Here is a 23,893-nt window from a genome sequence, read left to right on the forward strand (position 1 = left end):
GATTTTCATTTGAGAACAAAGGTGACATGTCCGGATTTGAAATCAAGGATCCGGATGAGGGGAAAAGAGGGAGGGGGTCATTTATCAAGGGCCCCTACGGCTTTTAGCCATCGTGGGCCCTTTACCAAAACGTAGACCGACGTCACCGCTTCCGCCCTGCACGCCCTCCCTCCTTCCCTCCTCCCTCCTCTCCCTCCCCCGGCGTCGTTGGAGAAGCTCTGCTGCCTGCAATCCAACATGGAGTAGAGAGAGATGGGGCTCTAGCGGGGCCACCCCTCGGTAACAACAGCGACGAAGCGCTTTTTACGCACAACTGGAACCGGAGTCGTCGGTAAAAACATGCGCCTTAGGATTTAAAAACCGAGTGTGTGCCTTGTGTGTGCGTGCGTGCGTTTGGGGAGGGGGGGACGAAGTGAAGAGCTGGAAACGGCTACTAAACAGTCCGTGTAGGCTACGTTACCTTCCTTCCGAAAGGCGATGGGGTGTTAAAGTTCTAGGAAAGGGGCATTTGCGATCCAGAAGAAACTGGGTGGCTCCTGCGGGGGAAAGAGGGGAAAAGTGAGGAAAAGAAGAAGACGGAGGCACGGCCAGTCGAAGGCAAAGCCAAAGAGCCGACACTCGCACAAAGGCGCAGGGGGGATTTATGCGGAATTGGAGACAGAATCGGAGGAGCCGCGGTGAAAGAATGACGAGCGAAAAGTATGCAACCGCCGTGGTACATTACCTGAGGTGAAACGAGAAAATGATAGAAGAAACACACCCAAACGAGTAAGTACTGTGACTCTTAAGATTTCTCTACCCGTGTGTCGTTTTTCGCTTTTCCCAATGCTTGCAAGTTGGAGATGATTAGGGCAACTTGGGGGAAATGTGCATCTTTAAACTCTTACACGAAGCTGTTTTGCACTGTTTTTTGTGTATGTGTTTTTTTCAATCGATTTGACTGTGCTTGTTGCTGCTGTGCAGTAATGCATTGACAGAGCTGTGGAAGAGGTTTTTAGGGCCCCCACCTTGGTGTAGACTAGTCTTGAGAAGGCAAAGAGTGAAAGAAGAAGAAGAGTAGGAGGAGGGGGGAATAAGCGTGGGTGGATCGGAAACATTTTCTGAAAGGATCTGAAGCGAGAGCAGGCCCTGTTGCAGCGTAACTTAGAAACTCAAACACGCCCCAAGTTACACCTTTTATAAACACCTAAAACAGCAGCGAGCGCACGCAACGTTTGTTTGTGCGTTGTTCGGCGGAAAGAAATTGAAAACCCGAGGCGTTTGCAGAGGCTATTTGGCCACATCTGTATGTGTTTGTGTCCAACCGAAGGGGGAAGTCTCACAGGATATGAGATATCCGATATGCCTCATCCGCCATCTCTTTCTCAATCGCCCTCATTTGCATAGCCTACCGCGCTCCATTCATAAAAAAAAATACCGCTTGTAAACGACGACTTGCCCTGTAAATAATAGAAAATATAGGCGTCTGTTTCTCTCGGAGTCGAGTCTCGTGAGCCTGTCTGACAGACGGTCCCGTGGATCGGGGCTGTTGCGTCTTGCGAAATGTAGCTAATATAGAGCCGTACAATGTGTAGGCCCACAGACCTGTTTATACGGCACCCCATTGCCAGGCCTATATGGAAGCGTTTGGAGTTTAAAATTAGCTTCACCGAGAGATAGATCGTAGCTTAATCTGAATTATATTAAATAGGCCTATTGGGCAGGTGGCAGAGCGTTTATAGCCTTTATGTGAACGTTATCGTCAACACAAACACGAAACTCCGGGATTTCTGTTATGAAGGTAGATATGCAGTGGAGGATTTGCCAAAACAATCTATTTAAGGCTTAAATGGAAATGTGCAGACATATGAGCAGGAACCGTTTAAATTACTGGCTCCAAGTGCCTCTTTTTTCTCTTTCTTTTTGTTAACAAATCCATTCTAGCCCTGGCTGTATCGACCACGTCCCTGTCTGCCAGACTACACGGGGCTGTGATCGGTAGGAATGCCTGCCTTGCAGATCTGTGTTGGCGGGGGTGGAAGGGCGAAGGGCACCGTAGGGGATGTTTGCGCTGCTGTGGCGGTGACGCCGGCTCATTCATAAAAGCCCTCTAACCTTCAGCGCGTCCCCATTCATGCCTGCTGGCCGTGCTTTGCTCTGCGAAGCCAGCTATAGCTACACACCAGCTTTGTCTGGCTGGCTGTCCACAGACCCACAAGTAGACAGACAGGACAATTTTAGCCCCATTTTGTGCCTATATAAACTGGCCCTGGGTCTGCTGCAACCATGATACTGGTCTTAAAACTAACCTGAATCCCTACTGGGACAATTTAAATGTCCCCCCTGTTCCTCCATGACACTATATCTTCACGACCTTGTCCTGAGTCACAAATGTCTAAATAAATAATTGAAGCGTTTCTATGGTAATGACGCAAATTGGGCCACGCCCAGCACGTCCTTCACGGTTTATTGCCTTTTAAAAGCTAGCAATTAGGCCAAAATTCAAGACTTTTTGTCCTAGGATAATGTTAAACGAGAAATATGGTTAAAAAATAGATGTGTCAAAAATAGTTGGGGACCAGTGTAACGATATGAAAATCACACAAGCCCAACAAAAACGCCTATTAGCGCAGAGAGAATTTGGACTCCAGGAAAATGGTAATAAATAGGCTACATTTGGTCGAATTCATTAAAAAGTAATATTAAAGCCAATCTATCATTGAACCATGTTCCCTTCACGATATACTGAAATTCGACTGTAATATACAGCCTTTGACAGAATGTTTGCATGTATCTTACGTTTCAGTGGCACACTGTTGTCAGTCTAAATTCATTTATTTTGCATTGTACAGTACGGTACATTTAAACTGAATGTTTCTACAAACAACCCTTTGTATGCTTCCGTTACTACTATACTGTTTCATACTTAACGCATTTATTGTCCCATGCTGGAATGAACTGAATCAATCTGCACTTATCTGCTGTTTGTATGTTGCGGTTTTCTTATCAGAAGTTAAAGCCTGTTATGGGATTAAGGCAGGGTCAGGAAACAGGAGACACACCTTTATACCTTTTGTGTCATGTTCAAAGGTGCAGCAGTGTGACTTCTCTTCAGATTTTGCAGCATGTGTCACAGGTTATATATTTCACTGTGTCCCTTTCTCTTTAAAGGCGTTCATTGTATGTATGTAGTTAAGCAGCAGTGGACGTTTTTCTATCTACTGAGGCATACCTTGGAGATTGAGTCACATGCACACATTTGAATGCCTCACCTGCTCAATGGAGCGATCAGATTTGATGTCAGTTGTGTTATCAGCAGTCAATGTGACTACACATACATAGGCAGGCTACACACTCGCACACATAACGTTTGTGAGGGCTTTTTTGTTGACTACTACATGACCTAAACACAACTATAACTGTAGCCATCATGTCCTCAAATCTTCTCAATAGAAGAATGAGATCTCTCTCTCTTTCACACACAACACAAGCAGAGGACGTATTGATCCGGTGTGTGCTGCTGCAGGGTCAGCATGTGCACAGTCAGTATTGGACAGGAGATGCCGGGTGACATTCAGCTAAGGTCAACGTAGCAACGAAACATAATCCATCCCAGAACAAAGAGCACTCATCAACTGGCAAACACAGCACGAGGAGTTAGCAGGTCTGCATGTTCCCTCAGCATGGTTGTTCTGTTCCTCCACACATACATTTTTCTGTTTGCTGCATTTAATACATGTACATATACACACTCGCACACATAACGTTTGTGAGGGACCATAATAAAACTTGACAGGTGTGTAATCCTGGGGACAGTGGAAACATTCATTACCCTTCATTTTGAATGCAATAATCCAGCTGAGAATACCTCTGAAACAGTTATTAGAGTAGGTGTGTGTAGAAAGCTACTTACTTTGTATCCACCTTCCGCTCAACAGGCATGGTCTCTTGTCTCATTTGAATGATTTCCTACATTTCCCACAATACAACAACCAGCCACAAGGCCTGGGTGTGTTAGTTGTACACGTGAAAGCGGAAAGAGCGATTTGCAACAAAGGCAAAATAGGGTGTTTCTTGTACTAAAAAAGAAAGCCCAATGACTTCCAATGCAACATGTGTTGGTGCTGCATTTTATTCTGGTCTATCGAGGCTGCTAGTAGCGTAGAAAATGGTGGTTCTGACTGCGATGATTCGGAGGGACTGACTATAAAGCCTGACATTTTCTGTTTATGTTTAAAACTGCTCATATATTTCTTATTGTCCAACGCTTGTTTCTGAATAGCTGGCATGTGTGTTATGTATACAGTATTTGCGTTTCATGTAAAAAAAAAAAGTTCCTTAGTTTTACTGGAGACGAGTACTTGTGGTGGTTGATATCACACTCAAATGCTCAGTCATATAATGAACACACATTAACAGAGAGAATATCAACACATACACGATGTCCACAAATTAACTTCCTTTGCATTCCCCTCTCTCTGTCTCTCTCTACACACACACACAACCTCTCTCTCTCTCTCTCTCCACACACAACCAGACACACAAACAGACGCATCATGTGGAACAGATCCTTGTTCACAGTATTTCCTGTGTTTTACAGAGCAGCTCATCACTGGTTGCTATCAGGAGCCTTTATATAATGGCCTGGGCTGTTTATATCTGGAGAGACTAAACAATGGACCTGGATTGTTTGCCTGTAACTTTTTTTTCTTTTTCTTACTAATCTGTGCCCATCAGCTGACTGGATGACCAAGATTATAATAGCTTGAGTTTTCATTCACTTCACTCAGTGTGCTTTTGCCTTGTCACACCAAGTATACAACAACCCACCAAGCTCACATTCTTTTCAGCGCTTCAGTGAATGAACTCTGTTATGCGGGAAGTTCAGGTTTATGCATTGCTTAGTTTACTCAAAAGTGCTTATTTGTCTCCACATATGATTTGATATTATTTAAGGAAAGGAGATTGTTTTTCTGAGATAAATATACAGTATCTCACAAAAGTGAGTACACCCCTCACATTTCTTCACATTTTTCATTATATCTTTCCATGCGACAACACTGAATAAATGACACTTTGATACAATGTCAAGTAGTCAGTGTACAGCTTGTATAACAGTGTAAATTTACTGTCCCCTCAAAATAACTCGACACACAGCCATTAATGTCTAAACTGCTGGCAACAAAAGTGAGTACACCCCTTAGAAAAAATTTACAAATTGGGCCCAAAGTGTAAATATTTTGTGTGGCCACCATTATTTTCCAGCACTACCTTAACCCTCTTGGGCATGTAGTTCACTAGAGCTTCACAGGTTGCAACTGGAATCCTCTTTCACCCATTTATGACAACATCACAGAGCTGGTGGATATTAAAGACCTTGCGCTCCTCCACCTTCCGTTTGAGGATGCCCCAAAGATGCTCAATAGGGTTTAGGTCTGGAGACATGCTTGGCCAGGCCATAACCTTTACCCTCAGCTTTTTTAGCAAGCCACTGGTCGTCTTGGAGGTGTGTTTGGGGTCGTTATCATGTTGCAATACCACCCTGCGGCCCAGTTTATGAAGGTTGAGTGCACGTGGTCAGCGTCGTACACAGAGGTTGGCTTTGGAAAATAGACGTATGAGTGCTGCCAGCATTGCTGAAGGGCTTGAAGGGGTGGGGGGTCAACCTGTCAGTGCTCAGACCATACGCCACACTCTGCATCATACTGGTCTGCATGGCTGTCATCCCAGAAGGAAGCCTATTCTAAAGATGATGCACAAGAAACCCCACAAAAAGTTTGCTGAAGACAAGCAGACTACGGACATGGATTACTGCAACCATGTCCTGTGGTCTGATGAGACCAAAATACATTTATTTGGTTCAGATGGTGTTAAGAGTGTGGAGCGGCAACCAGGTGAGGAGTACAAAGACAAGTGTGTCTTGCCTAGAGTCAAGCATGGTGGTTGGAGTGTCATGGTCTGGGGCTGCATGAGTGCTGCCAGCAGTGGGGAACTACAGTTCATTGAATTCTAACATGTACTGTGACATACTGAAGCAGAGCATGATCCCCTCCCTTCATAAACTGGGCCGCAGGGCAGTACTGCAACATGATAACGACCCCAAACACCCCTCCAAGACGACCAGTGGCTTGCTAAAGAAGCTGAGGGTAAAGGTTATGGACTGGCCAAGCATGTCTCCAGTCTTAAACCCTATTGAGCATCTTTGGGGCTTCCTAAAACGGGAGATGGAGGAGCGCAAGGTCTCTAATATCCACCAGCTCCTTGATGTCGTCATGAATGGGTAGAAGAGGGTTCCAGTTGCAACCTGTGAAGCTCTAGTGAACTACATGCCCAAGAGGGTTAAGGCAGTGCTAGAAAATAATGATGGCAAAACAAAATATTGACACTTTGGGCCCAATTTGGAATTTTTTTCTTAGGGGTGTACTCACTTTTGTTGCCAGCAGTTTAGACATTAATGGCTGTGTGTCGAGTTATTTTGAGGGGACAGTAAATTTACACTGTTATACAAGCTGTACACTGACTACTTGACATTGTATCAAAGTGTCATTTATTCAGTGTTGTCGCATGGAAAGATATAATGAAATATTTGAAGAAATGTGAGGGGTGTACTCACTTTTGTGAGATACTGTATATATACGGAAGTTCATCTAGTTTAGTTTGTGTCTGGTGACCTGGCTGACGGTAGCTGAAACTATTTTAGGCTACAGGGTTCATTCATGCAACATGCACGTCAGTTTAAGTCCTCCCCTGTCCTGGTTTATGTTACTGTGATCTCTCCAACACCTAAAAGTGTATATATGTGAAAAAGTTACACTCATACAACATGTGTGTGAATATAGTTTCAATGCTGAGATGTAGAGTCACGAAAAGTGGTTTCAGACGGATACTTCTTGGAAACTGCATTTTTTCATGTTAAATTATAAGCATTCCTACAACACAAAGTTGAGACTACAAGCTATTTAAAAACCAACCACAAATAGCATGAGGAAATGTTGCAGCCCTCCATGTGTAGTAATAAATATACCGGCATATTTAGGCTAGGGAAGCCCTAAGAGAACAGACTTCCTAGCGTTCATTATGCAAATCATTTTCAGTTGGTTTGGGACCCGGGAGGTGGACCACAGGCCATGCAATTACTAGATAAACCATTGACATCTGACAGTTTATGCAAACGAAGACTACCTGATGAAACACACCGAGGCTAAGGAATATTGTGACGGATGCAGAGACCATTAGAAAGCCCCTTATCACTTACATTGACCATAAGCGGTAAGCCTATAACACAGTATAAGAGGATATGAGGCATTATAAAGGGTTTTGGTTTGGCTTTTCAGTCGCTTTTTAAGAGGTTTAGAACCAATCTGCTTACTTTCAGTATGGTTTCAACCTGGCTAGCGATGGAAGCACTGCGACAGAGTCACCTTAGGGATTCCTCTTGGAGTCCAGTCAAAGGCTGGTGGATAACATGTTGGAGCTGCAACACAATTTGGACCAAACAACATCAGAGAGTTTTCCAATTTCTTTGTGCATAAGGGCTGCACAAATAATGCATTCCACCTTAATAAAGACTGACTTAGTGTGATTTTGAGGCCTTGCTTAGTTGTTTTGCCAATTCAAAACGGCTTTTGATTAAAGTTGTTTATATTTTTAGTGCTGAGAAGGACTTAAAATTACACAGTATTAAACAGTATTTAAAATTATTTTCTGCAGTGATACTATTTTTTTTTTTTTTTCAGCCACATGGATTAATAACCATGAATAGGTCACCCTAGACATGTGAGCGTTCCACATAACTCTGGCTGATTGACAGAAAGCCGATCAAACTTCCCCCCACAAGCCTCCAGTGTCAATAGCGGTGAATGATCTCGTTTCACCACACAACTCTTGTCTATTGCTCTCTTTTAACATTCTCACATTGAAATGAAAAAGAAAAAAATATATAAAAATGGTATATCTTATTTCCTTCCTAGCTAGCATCCAATTTAACAGAAATGCATTGAGATATCAATACAAAACTCCATAGAATTTCTATTTTTTAAGTTGTCCAGTACATTCTAATAATGAATCCAGAACAACCAATCATTCTTATGCATATATGGCACATTCTCTACTTTAAAAAATTGTGTTTTTATCAACTAGGGGTGGTGAAAAAAATTCCTATCTTATGAGATTTTGATTCGATTCATTATTTGCACAAATCGATTTAAATATTATATGTATTTTTCTGCCGCTGATAATGTTGACTTGCCTTAAAATGACATGAATTCCAAGTTTCATATTAACCAAAGTCAATGTCATATAGAAGGTCTGTCCGCATGTGTTGTGAAAACACTTTCAGCATTCAGCTCATCAAAAGTACAAACCAAGAATGAAATAATTGTGATAGTGAAGCCCCTTTCAGTCACTTCCTTTTTGCTGTGTGTGTGTGTGTGTGTGTGTGTGTGTGTGTGTGTGTGTGTGTGTGTGTGTGTGTGTGTGTGTGTGTGTGTGTGTGTGTGTGTGTGTGTGTGTGTGTGTGTGTGTGTGTGTGTGTGTGTGTGTGTGTGTGTGTGTGTGTGTGTGTGTGTGTGTGTGTGTGTGTGTGTGTGTGTGTGTGTGTGTGTGTGTGTGTGTGTGTGTGTGTGTGTGTGTTCTACAGAGAGAGGCGGACCCTGTGCGGGGTGTGTGTGGTTCTGTTGATCAGGCAGAGGCGCGGCCGGTCATTCCTTATCAGAGGAAGTATAGCAGCCCTTATCACACATGGCTGGGCTGCCCTCACTGGCCCTTTTATCTGTCACACATGAGCTGGATTCCAGGCCAGATAACCAGACTGCTTCCAAGACACTTTACTGTTTTATTGCAATATTGTTACAAACAGACCACATTGGGTATTTGCTGGGCCGGATCACTAAGTAGCACTCCTTACAGTATATGCCCTTAAAGTAATTATTTTAAAAGCTGTACTTTTTGTTTTGATGGTAAATGGGACCTAATGTGGATGCTGAAATGGCTTACAGGCAAATAAATTTAACAAATGTAACTTAAGAGTTAATTGATGCTGTGTACTAATGTGGCTTGGCAGGGAAACAACAGGTGTGTAATCCAACCATTGCTCATTTCCTCATTATGACGCTGACTTGTTTGTGAGGTTTGGACCAGACATAGAAATACAAAGTATAGAGCCAAGCCAACACAGCAGCGCTGCAGAGACCAAGAAGACATATGTAACGAGACAATCGATTGGCTAATTCCAGCTAATGCAGGTGTCATTGAGCTTATATTAATTATAAATGCATTATTTACAGTAATATATATATATTGCTTTATATATTACTGCATTTATAATTTATAATTCTAGCAGCTACAATCAAATATGTAGGTTAGGAGTGTAGGTTATCACTTGACCATGTGTTTGTGAGAGGGCATGCAACAGTAAATTGACTAAATTCTGGTTTAGTGAGAGGACTCTGCAAAAAGTTTGGCTAGGAACCACAGAGAAGTGCATTTCTTCAAGTAGAAGCTCATATTAAATTAGAAGAGGATGTGATGCATGAATGACTGCTCTTTCCTTATCAGTGAACAGGTGACCAAATCTTCTTAATTAATTGAGTCATCATTCAACTTGTGACGCAACATTTTACATCCTCATCCCACCTGAAAGAGGGTTTGAAAAGCACTTGAAAAGTGGAGATCACCAACACACTTTATTTTGTTCAAATATTTGGCAACCGTAATGTTTGGGAAAGTTGTGCATGTGACTTCCTCCAAAAAAGTGATTATTAATAGTATATTAACCATCTTTTCTGAAAGTGGGTGTCACAGTCCCCTTTTCAGCATCGCTACCTCGTGCCGCATTCGTGTGTACAGAATTAGATTCACAGTTCCCGAATGAATGTCTGTGTGTGTTTGTGCCAGAATGTACGGTCACTCCCAAGTGTAATAAAGTAGTGTGTTGCTCCTGGTTGTGGCCCTTGTGTGTGTGTTCAAACCACAGATTACAGGTCCTGTCGGCAGACGGGGCTCTGTACACGGGTCACGAGACAGCCCAAAATGTGTCAACTTCATCTCAGAGAGATGTTAGCCGGTATCGCGTATCTTAACGCACATGTGCATATATAGCACAGACTTTGGTGTTATTTATGTATGCCAGTGGATTTGCTGTGTGGTTTCCTTATTCAAATGTGGCGTAGCCTAAGTGTTTTTGAGTCATGTAAAACTGCTGTGGTACTTTGTCCATGAATGCAGCACTTAAGTTTTTCACGCTAAACATTTTTTTAGTGGTGGAGCTTCTCTGAGAGCAAAAATAATGTCAAAGCTTAAAGTATGTGCATTACAGTGGAGTGAACTACATACATGGCTACATAACTACAGGTTATTGAAAGCACTCCATTGCTAGCATGACTTACTTTATCTTTTGAGACAATGTGCAAACTACTGTGTATTAACCCACCACAGAAATTTAGCATGTTGCTTACCATGACAATCTTGTAACCAGCTATTTCAACTGCAACACATGTGTTGGTCCTACATTAGTTGACCAAGAAGAGGACACCAAATAAAAAGTAGGCTAGTTATCATAAAAAGCCAGTGAATGGAAGCCTGTGTGACCTTATATATTCAAATGAGCTATTTTAGCCTCTAGCTACCTGCTACAAGGTAACCTAGTTTAAAGCCTGACCTTTCATATCCAATGAAAAAATGGAAATATAAATAGGTCATTGACATTTGTATTCTGAATTGCCATTATGTCCTTTAATGCCATTCAAGTTTCCCATGTTGCTAAGTAGAACGCAAATGACTTTTTGTCTTTTCCCATTGTGGTTTGACATGACAAAATAAATTACACTTGCCTACACACTGTATCACAGTCTGCCAATAAAAAAATGTAGCTACTCTTCTAGTTAATGCCTTTGGGCAAATATTGAATTTCTAATGTTTTAATTGAATGTTAATAGTTTAAAACTGCTTACACAAAGGTATATTTTTGTCTTGCGTGTTGGCAAAACTTTGGTGTCGGAAAGGAAAGTAATTATTTTATGAAGTGGCTTCACAGGAAGTGTGTTTTTTTAAGTGCGTGTGCATGTGTGTTTACACGAAAAGCACAAACCTTGCGGGTGAATCTGTAGTTGCTTTTCTGTACGAGCTGTTTGTCTGCTGCCATTCAGTCAGTTTTATGAATGTGTGTGGGTGGGAGCTGGAGAACCAGTTTTGCCACCTGTGTGTGTGTGTGTGTGTGTGTGTGTGTGTGTGTGTGTGTGTGTGTGTGTGTGTGTGTGTGTGTGTGTGTGTGTGTGTGTGTGTGTGTGTGTGTGTGTGTGTGTGTGTGTGTGTGTGTGTGTGTGTGTGTGTACACACATCAAATCCCTTAGACTGTCTGCAGGCTAATTATATAACAACACCTCTCTCATTCACTCCCACTCTGCCTCTCCTCCCTCCCTCCTTCCCTCTCTCTCTCTCTATGTTTCTCTTTCTCTCTCCTACACACACACACACACACACACACACACACACACACACACACACACACACACACACAATGCAGCTTCGATGGAATACACAAAGGTACATCCTGTTATTGTTGGATCATTCATGTGGATTGTGACCATGTTCATTGTGTCCTTGTGTGGCTTGTCATGCTAATGCTTGAGAATGTCTTGATTTTACCATTCAGCCTCCATTGTATTTTCTCATGCTATAAGCAAGGACGAATAGGTTGACTGCAGAGGGAGGTTTTGTCATGTATTGTTTTGTGCTGCTATACAGACTAAAATGTAGCTTTATATGATGTGTTTTTGATCACTGGTCCCATCTACTGGTTTATCACCTTTTGCAAGTACTCAAACTAACTGGTGTGTGGTTAGAATCAGGGTTTTTTCAGTGAAATCTAAATAATGATCTGTTTATCGGATGTTTAATAGTTTGTGTAACAAAGTAATGTGGCCCGCCCCCATATATGAAACACTTTGAGAAACTCTGAACGTGTTTGTGTGTACTGTTCTCGTGCTGACTTGTCCTGGTACAACACCTCCCACCTCAGCCCAGCGAAGACCAGGCAAAGTCGTGACTTGGGACGCCCTCGAACAGTCTGCCACGGTGTGAATCCAGCTCTATAATAAACTGCTGTGGTATTAACCCAGTCTTAGACTGCTGCCAGAAAGATTAAGACAATACAGAATAGTCGAGTTGAGACCACAGGGAAATGTACGTTACTGCACGAGGGAGAATTTGAGTTGCCTAAAGACTTATTATATATTTCTTGCCTAAAGAAATATTTTTACCAATGCCTAAATAGAAATTTTTTCACCTTCCCACCTCAAAGCTCCTCTTAAGTGCTGTCCTTGTGTGTGTTGTTTTGAATACCTTTTTTGGATTTTACAAAATGATCACATGGCGTAGGTGCAAATTCTTTGTATAGTAGTTACCAATAACTTTTACACAACGTATTGGAATTATCTCATAGATGGAAAGTAACTGGTTATTTCTATGCAATAATCTGATCATGGCCTTGGGTTGATTTTTTTAGCATCAATCTAGCAATTGATTTGAAAAGGTAGCATGCAAAATTCACCATGGTAACATGCATTTAGAAGGTGATGCAGAGTGGTGATTTACTGCAACCCTACATCAGATATTGGTGAATGTTGATTGAAACCTCCTGTGCTTTTCTTAATGATTTCATTAGCTAACATGTTTACTGGTATCACTTACAATCGCTTGAAGTGAAACATTTGTAAGTCGTATGGATTTGAAAAGAGATGAGGCAAAAAATATTGTTAGTTGTTACCAAATTGAAAATATAGAACATTTTCCAGCCCAAATTTTAATCGTTCAGTCTAATTAAGATGATGGTGGTAACAGAACCATTTTATAGGGGCAGCTATCTGTCATGTCTTGAACTTTCATATACCCTGTAATGTGACTGAGGTTCTTCTTTGTCAATAGTCAGAAAAGGGTCTGAAAGTTATTGTGAATTTTGCTTGAGTGATGTCATTTCTTTCCCTGTATGATTTCAAGGGGCTTGGTCTTCCCTCCTAAGAATATGTTTTTAAGAGCTGCCACCCCCTGACATGATTGTATTTGCCTGCATTTCCATGATAGGTTGAAGTGTCCCACTTCAAAGCATCAATTTTCATATTTTCTGCGCCCCAAAAGAAGAACTTCTTTCACATTTATGTGAGTCACTGCTCTCACATGTGTTGGCTTGTTATCCAAAAGTCAAAGGTGTATGGATGGGGGGAGCATTGCCGTAACAATGTTTATCCCCCAAACCCTGTACAACAATAACATATCCTACTTAATACTGCATAATAAACATACACATTTCAGTTATCATTCTGATAATCCTCCCTCTCTCTCTCTCTCTTTCCAGTGACAGCTACATCGTGCGTGTGAAAGCGGTGGTGATGACGCGGGACGACTCTAGCGGTGGCTGGCTGGCTCAGGACGGGGGCGCTCTGAGCAGGGTTGGCGTGTGCCGCCTCCTGCCGCCAGAGCTGGCACCCTTGTCGGCCTTCAGCGGCTCCCAGTTTCTCATCCGTGGAGAGCGGGTGCGGGACAAACAGGTGAAAAAACACACACACATAACTTCACAACCAACAACAAAAGCAAGTCAGTGTGAGTTCATTTAAAGGATGATATAAGGATGTTATGCCCTGTTGTAATTGGCCGATGGATACACAGGTGATCCTGGACTGTCCACTGAGGAAGGAAGGCCTAGTGTACACCATAGCGACACCCACCTTTCACCATTGGAAGGTAGAGGACAGGAAGTGCGGCCTGTCCTTCCAGAGTCCAGCAGACGCCAGAGCGTTTGACAGGGGGGTCCGGAAAGCCATCGAGGACCTGGCTGAAGGTACGCTTGTTTACACATTGTCGCTATTAAAGTCCCTGCCGACAAGATGCTGTGGACTTTTTTGGAGTCAAGGACAATGTCATGGGGTCAGAGATATGACTAAAACATTGTCCATGTCTTTCTAAATTTAAGATTTAATGTGGAAAGAGTTTGATATGAAGAGAAATGTCGCACATGAAGATGATGACTCAACTAATTAACAAAAAAGACCTTTCACAAATTAGTGCAGAGAAGCTTAAATGTTGCTTTTAAAGCAGAAGGTGGATGTATGTTCAAATCATACAAGTGTAGGACTACTACGATGTCAGATGCTTTGGGGTCTTCACCAGCTCCAGGAATTAATAAAGCGTTGGATCCTTTAATTAAAGGGCTGTTTCCTTTTTTCTTCTCTGTAGGCTCCACCACCTCTTCGACAGCACTCCAGAATGAGGGCGAGCTGGGTGACGACGACGTCTTTACTGTAAGCATCTTTTTCCTACATTCATGTACTGTCCGAGTCACAATTGTTGGCTATAAAGTTCCATCTGCTCATGAATGCAAGCACCTGACAAAAAAAGGCTTCATGTTACTATAACTATGACGTTTCAAGGAGACAATGCTGAAGGAGTTGCACTTTTCCATATTAGAGTTGAAGTCGAAAAAGCAATGTGCTGGTAGCCTCCAGGTTGTAGGTCATTGGAATTTTCTTTGTGTCTTAAGTTGCAGTGGGCATTACCATTGTGTTATTTCAAGGTTCAGTTTGCAATGAATGGCATTCTGACGTGCCTCCAATATCCCTGTGTTACAAGGCTGCGTTAGTGTGGTGGATTTAGTTACCGGTGAGACAATTGAAAATGATCCAGGAAGGCCGGTTTACAGATCCATGATACTGAACTAGGGAACTCTAAGTTTTACAATGTTTTTAGTGTATCATGAGTGGGAATCAAATAAATGCTAAGAAAGTCACTTTATGTACTTGACTTTTCTTCAAAAGATTTAGTTCAAATCAAAAGCAGTGCAATGAGCCTGGGTGATTTGCCTGTGAACGTTAGCATCCGTCTGATTAGCTGCAGTTGTATGCTTCGCTCGTAGGTTGTAGCTACAACTCGTGCATATTAAGTTTGACATGTTAACCGAGCCGTTTGGGAGTTTTTCTTAAGTAAGGCGAGCAATTCAGAAGTGTATTGTTGTTGTTCGTCTCCATGACTGCGACAGTAGGAACTTGCCGGAAGCTGCGCAGTTTCTACCAGTAGTACCACCAATCTGCATCATCACTGAAATGGAAGTGGTAGTACTAGTGTGCGCTGGAGTAAACCAAACGGTTCCAGTAAACTCTGATATCAACTATTCAGCCAAGACCCCAAAGGAGTTTTCTTCATACAAATGAACTTTGGGAGCTTAATGTATGTCAACTCAGGATCTCCCTCCCTGTCACACATACGCAAGCACGTACGTGTGTGTGTGTTTGTGTGTCAAGGCCTCTCTACCTTAAGTTAGCATGAAGGACCCCTTCCCCCACTCTGTAACCTGACACCAGTAGCAGCAGGCCGGGTCACAAGGTCACTTCCTGTATCCCATCACCTCACTCTCTCCTGGTGACCCCCCCGCCCCCTCCTGCCCCTCCTCCCCCTCCCAGTAGAAAAAGAGAGTCGCCACCAAACTAGCAGCGAGGAGCAGCTGTTTCCCAGCTTAGTGCAGGGCCGGTGATTTACGAGAGGAAGTGCCTCGTGGTTCATCTTTGACTCGAGCTGTCTGTAAGGGCCAAGACTAATAGGTGCTCTGCTGGGAGTGTACAGCCACCACAGAGACGCATACAAACACATGAGGAGGGGCGGGGGGAAGGCTACAGCGCAGTCAGAGTGTGGAACAATTCCTGAAATGGAGCATTGGGTTTTTTAGGAAAGCAAACAATTTTTTAGTGCAACAAATCCAAGGAATTTCTTCGGTATAGTTGAGTATAGATATACATTCTTCTCCTACAAATGAGGAATTAGCAGCCTGAATTGCAATCCTAATAAGTTGGAGGAGGAAAGGCTAAACAAAAAAAATAGTCTGCCATGTCCCCTCGAAATATGTCTCAGAATATGTCGCTGTAGAGTTTAGCTCTAGAAAACCTTTTTGCTTTGCTTTCTGCTGCTCTCACCTTTTTAGCTCTCCCTCTTTTATTAGCCCACACCTAGGCCTACACACAGGTTCATTCTCACACATTTTATGTTCAAGTCCAAGTGATGGGCAATTCTAGTGCCGACTAGTAAGGCAGCGGACGTTTAACCGACTATGCATCCTTAATAAATTCACGTCAGGAACGCCGCCTGTGCGCTTGCTTGTGTGTGTGTGTCATCTCATTAGCATCTGTACCGTGCCCGGGCAACCTCTCTCAAGCATGCCGTGGCCTAGGAAGTGTTCTGTGCTGGAGTACGGATGGCGTGCTCACACTAGCCAAACGATCAAGACTTTAGGGGGCAATCGTGCTCGGGCACGGAACAGATGGCCTAGTGTGAGTGTGCCCTGAGTATCTGGCCTTTTGAGAACCCTGCTCTTCACTGTCTGCCTTTCCCACTGTTTACAACATGCTAAAGCCCAGCTTTCTCTGGGCAATCTTTTTCTGGACAGACTAGAGAAAGTTAAGGTAATGTTTGACAATAAGAACTCGATGACAGCAAAGCGACGCACATATTACTTTCCTAAAAGGGCTGCAACAAGGCTTATCCGTCAAATTGAACATTAACAAGAATGTAACACAAGTTCAATATGGAATACATTGATGGGCTCTTTACTGCTGGTTGCTAATGACCTTTCCTAAAGTTAGCTGTGGCGGCAGAGTTTGCGAGGCAGTCAGTCGTGGACAGGGGGAAATGCTGCAGCAGATTTACAGCTTTTTTGGGGGGACGGGGGAGGATGGCGGAGGGCCTGCAGAAGGGGTGGATGGGGGGGAGGGGGTCTAGGATGGACATAACTTCCCTAAATGATTCCTCGTTTGCCAAACCTAAACTTAACCCAACCCTTCCTCTGTCCCTCCCTCCTGCACGTCTCTCTCTCTCTCTCGCTCTCTATTTTGGCTCATTCACAACAGGGGGAGTAAAAGCTATTGAAGCAATTCTTGGCTCATCCCAGGAGAGCGAGATGGGCCTGTTGAAGGATGAATCCTCCCAAGCTTTGAGTCAGGACATGTTTTGTGTCAGAAAATAACTTGAAATGCCCTCTGTCCAGCCTTGGGCCAGAATATAAAGAGAGAGGAGAGATGTCCAGAAATATAAACTCTCCCCATCAACTCCTCCTCTCTCGTCTCGCTGGCCTCTTGGAAGCAGTTTCAGCTCACAGCAGAAAAGTCTGGTCTGTGTTTTGAATTAGTTGCAGCCGTGGAGGCCAGACTGGGAACTGGTTTTAAGGCATATCTGGCTCAGCTCCTCCCCCCTGGTAATGTCTTCTCCAGGGGGGCGGGGCCTGGAGCGGAGGCAGCATGTTATGTTATTTTTGGCCGGCTGCTCTGAGGGCTTTGTAAGAAAGCTGGGGGAAATTCTCAGCATGGCGGTATCCATGTGGGGAGCAGGATATAATAGGGATAGCTTCAGCAGACAGACAGACAGACAGACAGTCAGACATGCATCATATCTGGGTCATATAACTCTGGCAAATAATTCATAGCTTTGGTTTTTAGGCCCTGTTTTTGAGGGCCAGATGTTGACACATGGGGTGAAAATTTAGTCAGCTTCATAAAGTCTGAGAAAGGGTTTGTTTGGATTTCCAGGGGTGATGTGTTACCCAACAACCAGCCATTATTACACTGCAAGAAATAAAGTTCTGTTTTGGATTTGACTGTTGGATCATTCTCGGGCAGTTTATTGGGGGTAAGAAAGTTAAAAGTGTCAGTTGGCTGGCCGTGGTCCCCAGAAGATGAAACCTAACTGCCCCTGACTACAAACGTTTGTAGAAACATTCATGGTTACCAGATGATAACTTAACTTTTCATATAGGGCCATTTTCAAGTTGGAATTTCAGTTTGTCCAAAACTAATGACATCCCCATCACTTGTTTTTGTTTAAGGTTGTGGGAACTATATAGCCTCAATGGCATTACTGAAATCTAACGTCTCGTCTATTTGCTACTTGAAAAAGTCTTCTTTGGCTCTGCTGAGTTCTGGTGACAGACCAAGTGTTAACCAAAGCCAGATTAAACTACAGACTTTTTTTAATTCAAGTTGTGTTAAGAAAGACCTTTTGGGCACAACGTTATCTCCTGCATAGAGATATCGCTATCGCTAGATGCTGAATTGCAGTCCAATGAAACCAACTTTAAATCTCTGAAAAGTTAAAGCAAGTTTATCTTCTCATACAAACACCTGCAAGCTTTTGATTGGGTCAAACACATTATGTATATGTCTATCCATATGCACACACACATAACCAGGATGGCATGATAAGAAAGGAGTCCCATCAGCTGGTACACTCTCATATCCATAAGAGGCTGGTGCCCTGAGCACTACTAGTGTCTGGCCAAGGTTTGAGTTGAAGTGGAGCCCCGACAGCCTTCTGCCGTTCTGCGGGAAGGGGACAGGGCTCTGTTCACACACAGTGTTGGAAAAGGGGGAAGGAAAGGTGGAATATGTGGAAAGTTAGTTTGAAAGAGGAGGAGGGCAAGTTGAAGGGGCAGGAGGAGAGTCGAGACTCAGGCGAGAGGCCAAAAAGGTGATCGTTGAAAACTAGCTCCGGGTTCCACCAGTCTTGACCACCATCTTTTTCTCATTGATGATAACATCTCACTGTTAACACATTGAACAATATTGTTTACAGTCAAATGTATTGAACAAGGGGCCTGTTTCAGAAAGCCGTGTTAACAACCACTGTGTTCTTAAATCCTGTTTGTTAAACAGGCTATTGCTCCTTTTACACGGGCAAATACTGTATCGTCAGACAAATTAGTACAGTATTTATTGAAGAGCCCGATTGATTTACAACCAAATCAATGGTCATTGAAATATCTTGACTCTTGGGTAACCATGATTTGGCATTTACTGCATTGTTTATTTTTAGTGACTGATGCTGATGTTTTATGGCATATTTGGTTAATAATAAAAGTTTAACGCACACAGCGATCCGAAATTCTGATCAAGTGGCTCTAAAAACAGATCTTGTGCTTCCTGTTTTCCCAATCAGAGCTGCGCCGAGGCTTCCTGTTTTTGTTTGTCCAATGGTGGTGTCCTCCCGCACTATTTGTATGGCGTATCCAATCAGAGTGCAGCTCTCAGCCCCGCATCCTGTGTTTGTTTGTCCCCTTTAGAACACCACAGACAGCTCATCCAACTCCTCCCAGAAACTGGAGAGCTCTCTGCAGCCGCTCGAGTCCTCGCCCCTTCCGCAGAGACACAAGTGCATACTGGCACATCGCCACCATGACCCCCAAGACCCCTACCGGCTCTCAGACCACTACTTTTTGGACCAGGTGAGACAAAGAATGTCTAGTAAGAGAAACACACCGGTGCTCTTTCAAAAATGACAAATATTCTGCCAAATTCTGTTTTTGTTTTTTGTTTGGCTCTTCAGTAACAGTGCAAGAGTTTTCAAGATTAAGATATTCTCAGTTTTCAAAACGAAATTCAGCTGTTTACTGCTCACCCGAAGACAAACGAAATGGGTTGATTACTGACAACAGTTTTTTGAAAGTCTCGTTCTTGTCTTTCTCATTAGCCGTTATCTCGGCATCCCCGCCACGTCACCTTCCAGGAGGACGAGGAGATCGTCCGCATCAACCCCAGGGAGCGCAGCTGGGAGCGGACCACCGAGCGCCACTATGGTCGGCCGTCGGATCGCTCCTGGCTTACGGGCTACGAGGACTACCGCCACGCCACCGCGCGCGACAAGTTCATCCAGATGGACGACTCCATGGAGGAGTCCTACGTGGACTTTGCCAAGACGGAGGCGCAGAAGCACGACTACACCTACCCGCTGGCACCGGCCCTGTCGCCCTCAGACTCTGACCCTGCTCTCGGACCCTTGGTTAAAAAGGGCCACGGTGGGGGCTCGTACCGGCAGGGCTTTCTCTCAGCGGTCTCTAGCCAGCCCCGCTCCTTCCTGCCCAGCTCCCCGTCCAGTAATGGCGGTAAAGGAGGGAAGGAGGAGGGGCTGGAGCGCTCTCAATGTGAGCACTGCGGCGAGGCCTTCTTCCTCTCTGACAACCGGAGAGGCCGGTGCCAGGACGCGCCGGACCCCGTGCGGGCGTGCATCCGGCGGGCCAGCTGTATGTGGCTGGCGGACACTATGCTGTACCACTGCATGTCCGACCCAGAGGGAGACTACTCTGACCCCTGCTCCTGTGATGGAGGGGGCGAGGGCGGGGGAGGCCGACTGGGCTCGCGCTGGTTAGCTCTGCTGGGCTTGTCTCTTGTGGCGCCCTGCCTCTGCCTCTACCCGCCGCTACACGCCTGCCACAGGGCCGGGCTCAGGTGCGGCTGCTGCGGAGGGCGACACAAGCCGCTGAGCTGAGAGGCCGCCGCGCTTGGAAAACCCTCTTTAGGGGAAACAACAAAAAGCCTAAACCCAACGCAAGCACAGGGAAAGGGAAGGATGGGGGGAAATACACAGAGAAGGGGACGAGTGGTCCCGGCCGCTCGCTCTCTTGCCTTGGTTTCTCTGGGTTTCTCTACAAATTCCAGACGCTGAAATAAGCCAAAAACAAAACAACTGTTGGTGCATTTTCTGAACGGCCTGGGAAGATAAGCTCCCCCTTACGGCAGACAGTTCTCTCAGCTCTCCACGTGGCCATTTCATGCTCTGTTTCTAGTGAGAGAGAGCACTCTATTTCAGGGGGCCTTTATTTTCTTTTTTTTTTATAGCTGACCTATACGTCTCACATGTATCACATATGCAGGTACTTTATACTTTGTACACTGACTCAGCGTCAAAGAACTTGAATTGTTTCTTTGTTCTCTTTTTCTCTCTCTCCTTTGATGTACGCGTGGCCATTTTGTTTATATTCTATTCCAATATCAGGCCCGCTCTGATCAACTCCAGCTCCAAGAGAAATCAGACACTACACCTCTTTGCGTGTGTGTTCGTGTCTGTGTGTGTCTGTGTGCGCGAGTGTGTGTGTGTGTGTGTGTGTTTGGATGATCTATGTGCATGCTTACAATGTGCGCCGAGGCCTTTTGTTGTCTGCGCTGCAGCTTAGTAAAGCTCATGTATATAGTCTACATGGCTCTCCACCATCAACATCTTCTTTGTTCTCTGAAACAAACGTGGTACTCATCTTATTCTTCTAATATCCCAAAGATTTGTGTTTTTAACCTATTTATTTTCTCACTAAATTGATCTACCAGCAAAAGGGTGCTGGGTTGCGATTTTCTCGCTGAAATGAGACGGGGCTTTAAGTCATGCTGCGATACTTTGTCTCCTTGCTCTTTTCGCGTTATTTCAAACCGTGCCTAAACAATCACCTAAACCAGGAACCCATCCAGTCTTGGAATTGCAGAAAAGTTTTTTTGGCTCGTGTTATTTAACATGCACTTGAAGCAGTGTGAGATTTTAAGGCTCTGATTTCCTCATTCTCTGCAAAAAAAACTCAGTTAGCAGTCTGTGTCGCATCGAGGACTGTATAATCAATCAGATACCATTTAGAATTGGTGCCTGTTCTGCCTTAAAACATGGAGTCTCACTCCAAACTTCACCCCCCGTCCCTCTGAAGATGTCCGCGGTAATGATTAACGTGAGCGTGGTCACAGCTCCAAGGAATCAGCCTTGCCGCAAACTCTTTTAAACTTGGTTAAAACAATTTTTGTAACGAAAAGGAACTTTTAAAAAAGGTTCTTATCAAGTGTGTAAACAAAGGACTCCCGCTTGCTTGCGATGTACAATCAGCTTCCCTTTTCACGCCCTGCCCATCCAATGCAGCCAACCAGTCACATGTGTGGACTAGCAACTGATTGGTTTAATGTAATTAGTAAAGGACTGTGTTCATAATTAATAAAACATTAGGAATTAATTAAACTGCCTAACTAGTCAAAAGTATGGAAACCAGAATTATATAATCTTAATTGACCTTTTTATATGTTCAGTGTCATCACCTCATCAACCTAAAGTTGGGAGGCAGTTAGCATAGTTTATGTTAGCGTAAACACTGACAACAAGGCACAATTTTGTCCTCTGGCTCCTTCCAAAGTTCCCAAAATCCACCTCTTAAACTGATTCACTTCATAATATTTTTTTGTTTATCAGTGCATAAATTAAAGTTGTAATGTTAGATGCCAGACTATTTCTTGGCTGAGGGCAGTGACTTCTTGGAATCTTTGTGGTTTAGAAATGTATCAAACAACTTACAAATGAAATATGACATGTTAATCAGTGAGCTTAAGATGTGTTTTGTTTATTTTTTTATTTTTAACCTTAACCTTAGCAGAGCTAGGCTAGCTGTTTTCCAGTCTTTATGCCAATTTAAGCTAATCACCTCTTGGCTGCTGGTCTCTTATTGAAGTCTCGGCAAGAAACCTAATTGTATTTCCTAAAATGTACAAGCTCAAATATTTTGATGCTGAAACCACAGTTACATGTGACTGGTGTGCGCTGTTCTCCCATCCTAAATAATTTTCTGGCACATCATTATGCCCACAAATAGGTTTTAATGTCCTTCGACAGCTGGACTCAAGCAGTTAAAAGTCTGTTAATTCAGGGTGGGAGTGTGTGTGAAAGAAACAATGTTCTACCTGCCGGTCTCACCTGCTTTTTAAGTGACACTGCAGCCGGCCAATCACGCCCTTCATACCGACAGCACAACACTAACCTGATGACCCCATTGGGTGTTTTATGCTTCGTCTTAGCTTGGTTGTTGGCAGCATTGGGGATGTGACTGGGAACACAATAAGCTTCTTTATCTTTTTTTTTTAAGAAAAAAAAGCGGGACGTCAGTTGGGTCCCATTGGAGAAGAACAGTCCCAAAAACAGCTGAAAGGCTGAAAACAAACATCCATCCCTGACTGTTTTGCCAAGGAAATGTCACTTACTGTAGTTAAAATGCAGAATGCCTGAGGATGTCCTTCTTCCTTCCCTGGTTGTGTCCGTTTCATACATCCTAGTGTGTGGGTGTTGGTGTGCGTGTGTGTGTGTGTCAGTGTGCGTGTGTGTGTGTGTGTGTCCAACATCCCTTTCCCTGCACCTTGATCCAGAGCTACTGGGTTCAGCTGAATAGACCGTCACATACTAACACTTATCCAGTATAATCAGATCTTTAGATGATGTGATGAATCAGGGACGGGGCCAATCAGATTGGAAAGATTGTGTGTCTGTGTGTATCTTTTTTCTCCGTCTCGTCTGGTGTTTGAGTGTGTTCTCACATGTCGGAGCCATTTACAAGTGCCTGAATGCATCTTCTCTATCTCCTTGTGTATTTAAATTGAAAACATTTAAGAAACGACTCCCTGTAATGAATTAGACCCATTTTTTTACGCTTAATATTTTTACCTCTGTAAAAAAAAAAGTGCAAAAATTATATTATATATATATCAAGTGTATGTTGTAAATTTTTATTTCTATTTTGTTTTTTTAAATAACTGTTTCTAACATGTACGATGGATGTAGCTCTTGCTTTCGAGAAGGAACAGGAAGTACTTTGTAGATACTGAAGGGTGGCCAGGTCTGTGAGAAAAACTAAAGTGATATGTGTGTCTTACCTTCCGCCTCCAATAAAACGAGAGAAAACGGTGAAACCACACACGAGTCTGCTGCTTAATTGTACTCTTGGATTGAAGGAACTCCCCCATTAAGATCTACTGTAAAACACACAAAAAAAGGCCTAATGCTTTTTCTTCCAAGCGGACTACAGCTTTATACATGTGTAACCACTCACCTAGATGATCCTACTATTTCTGTGATTTAGCATATTATATCAGTGAATCAAATCAAAGCATGGCTAATTCAAAGGGATTCCGATTCTGATAAAAAGTCACTTATAAAAACATGAAAATAGACATTTTACAGGACAAACACGATGGGAAAACTAAGACTGAAGAGTCTATATTCATTCATTCCTGTGGCAGAGCAAATCTAAGGAGGTAGTTTTGATTACAATGAACTGCATTTTTGGCTGGGGCAAGAAGTCCTCATTTCAATACTTAAAATG

At 43.5% G+C, this 23,893-nt stretch overlaps 1 protein-coding gene across 1 annotated transcript; it reads left to right on the forward strand.

Annotated features, from left to right (window-relative positions):
• The first annotated feature begins 232 nt into the window (after window positions 1–232).
• Window positions 233–23,103, forward strand: LOC307257372 (sprouty-related, EVH1 domain-containing protein 2-like). Its single transcript, XM_080036596.1, has 6 exons — window positions 233–768; window positions 13,328–13,520; window positions 13,639–13,810; window positions 14,206–14,270; window positions 19,067–19,228; window positions 19,474–23,103. Exons 1-6 carry the CDS (start codon window positions 743–745, stop codon window positions 20,266–20,268), a joined length of 1,413 nt encoding a protein of 470 aa, XP_079892722.1. The 5' UTR covers window positions 233–742; the 3' UTR covers window positions 20,269–23,103.
• Window positions 23,104–23,893: the final 790 nt, after the last annotated feature.

Source organism: Ammodytes marinus (assembly GCF_949987685.1).
Source record: "Ammodytes marinus genome assembly, chromosome: 11".
Classification (NCBI taxonomy): Eukaryota; Metazoa; Chordata; class Actinopteri; order Uranoscopiformes; family Ammodytidae; genus Ammodytes; species Ammodytes marinus.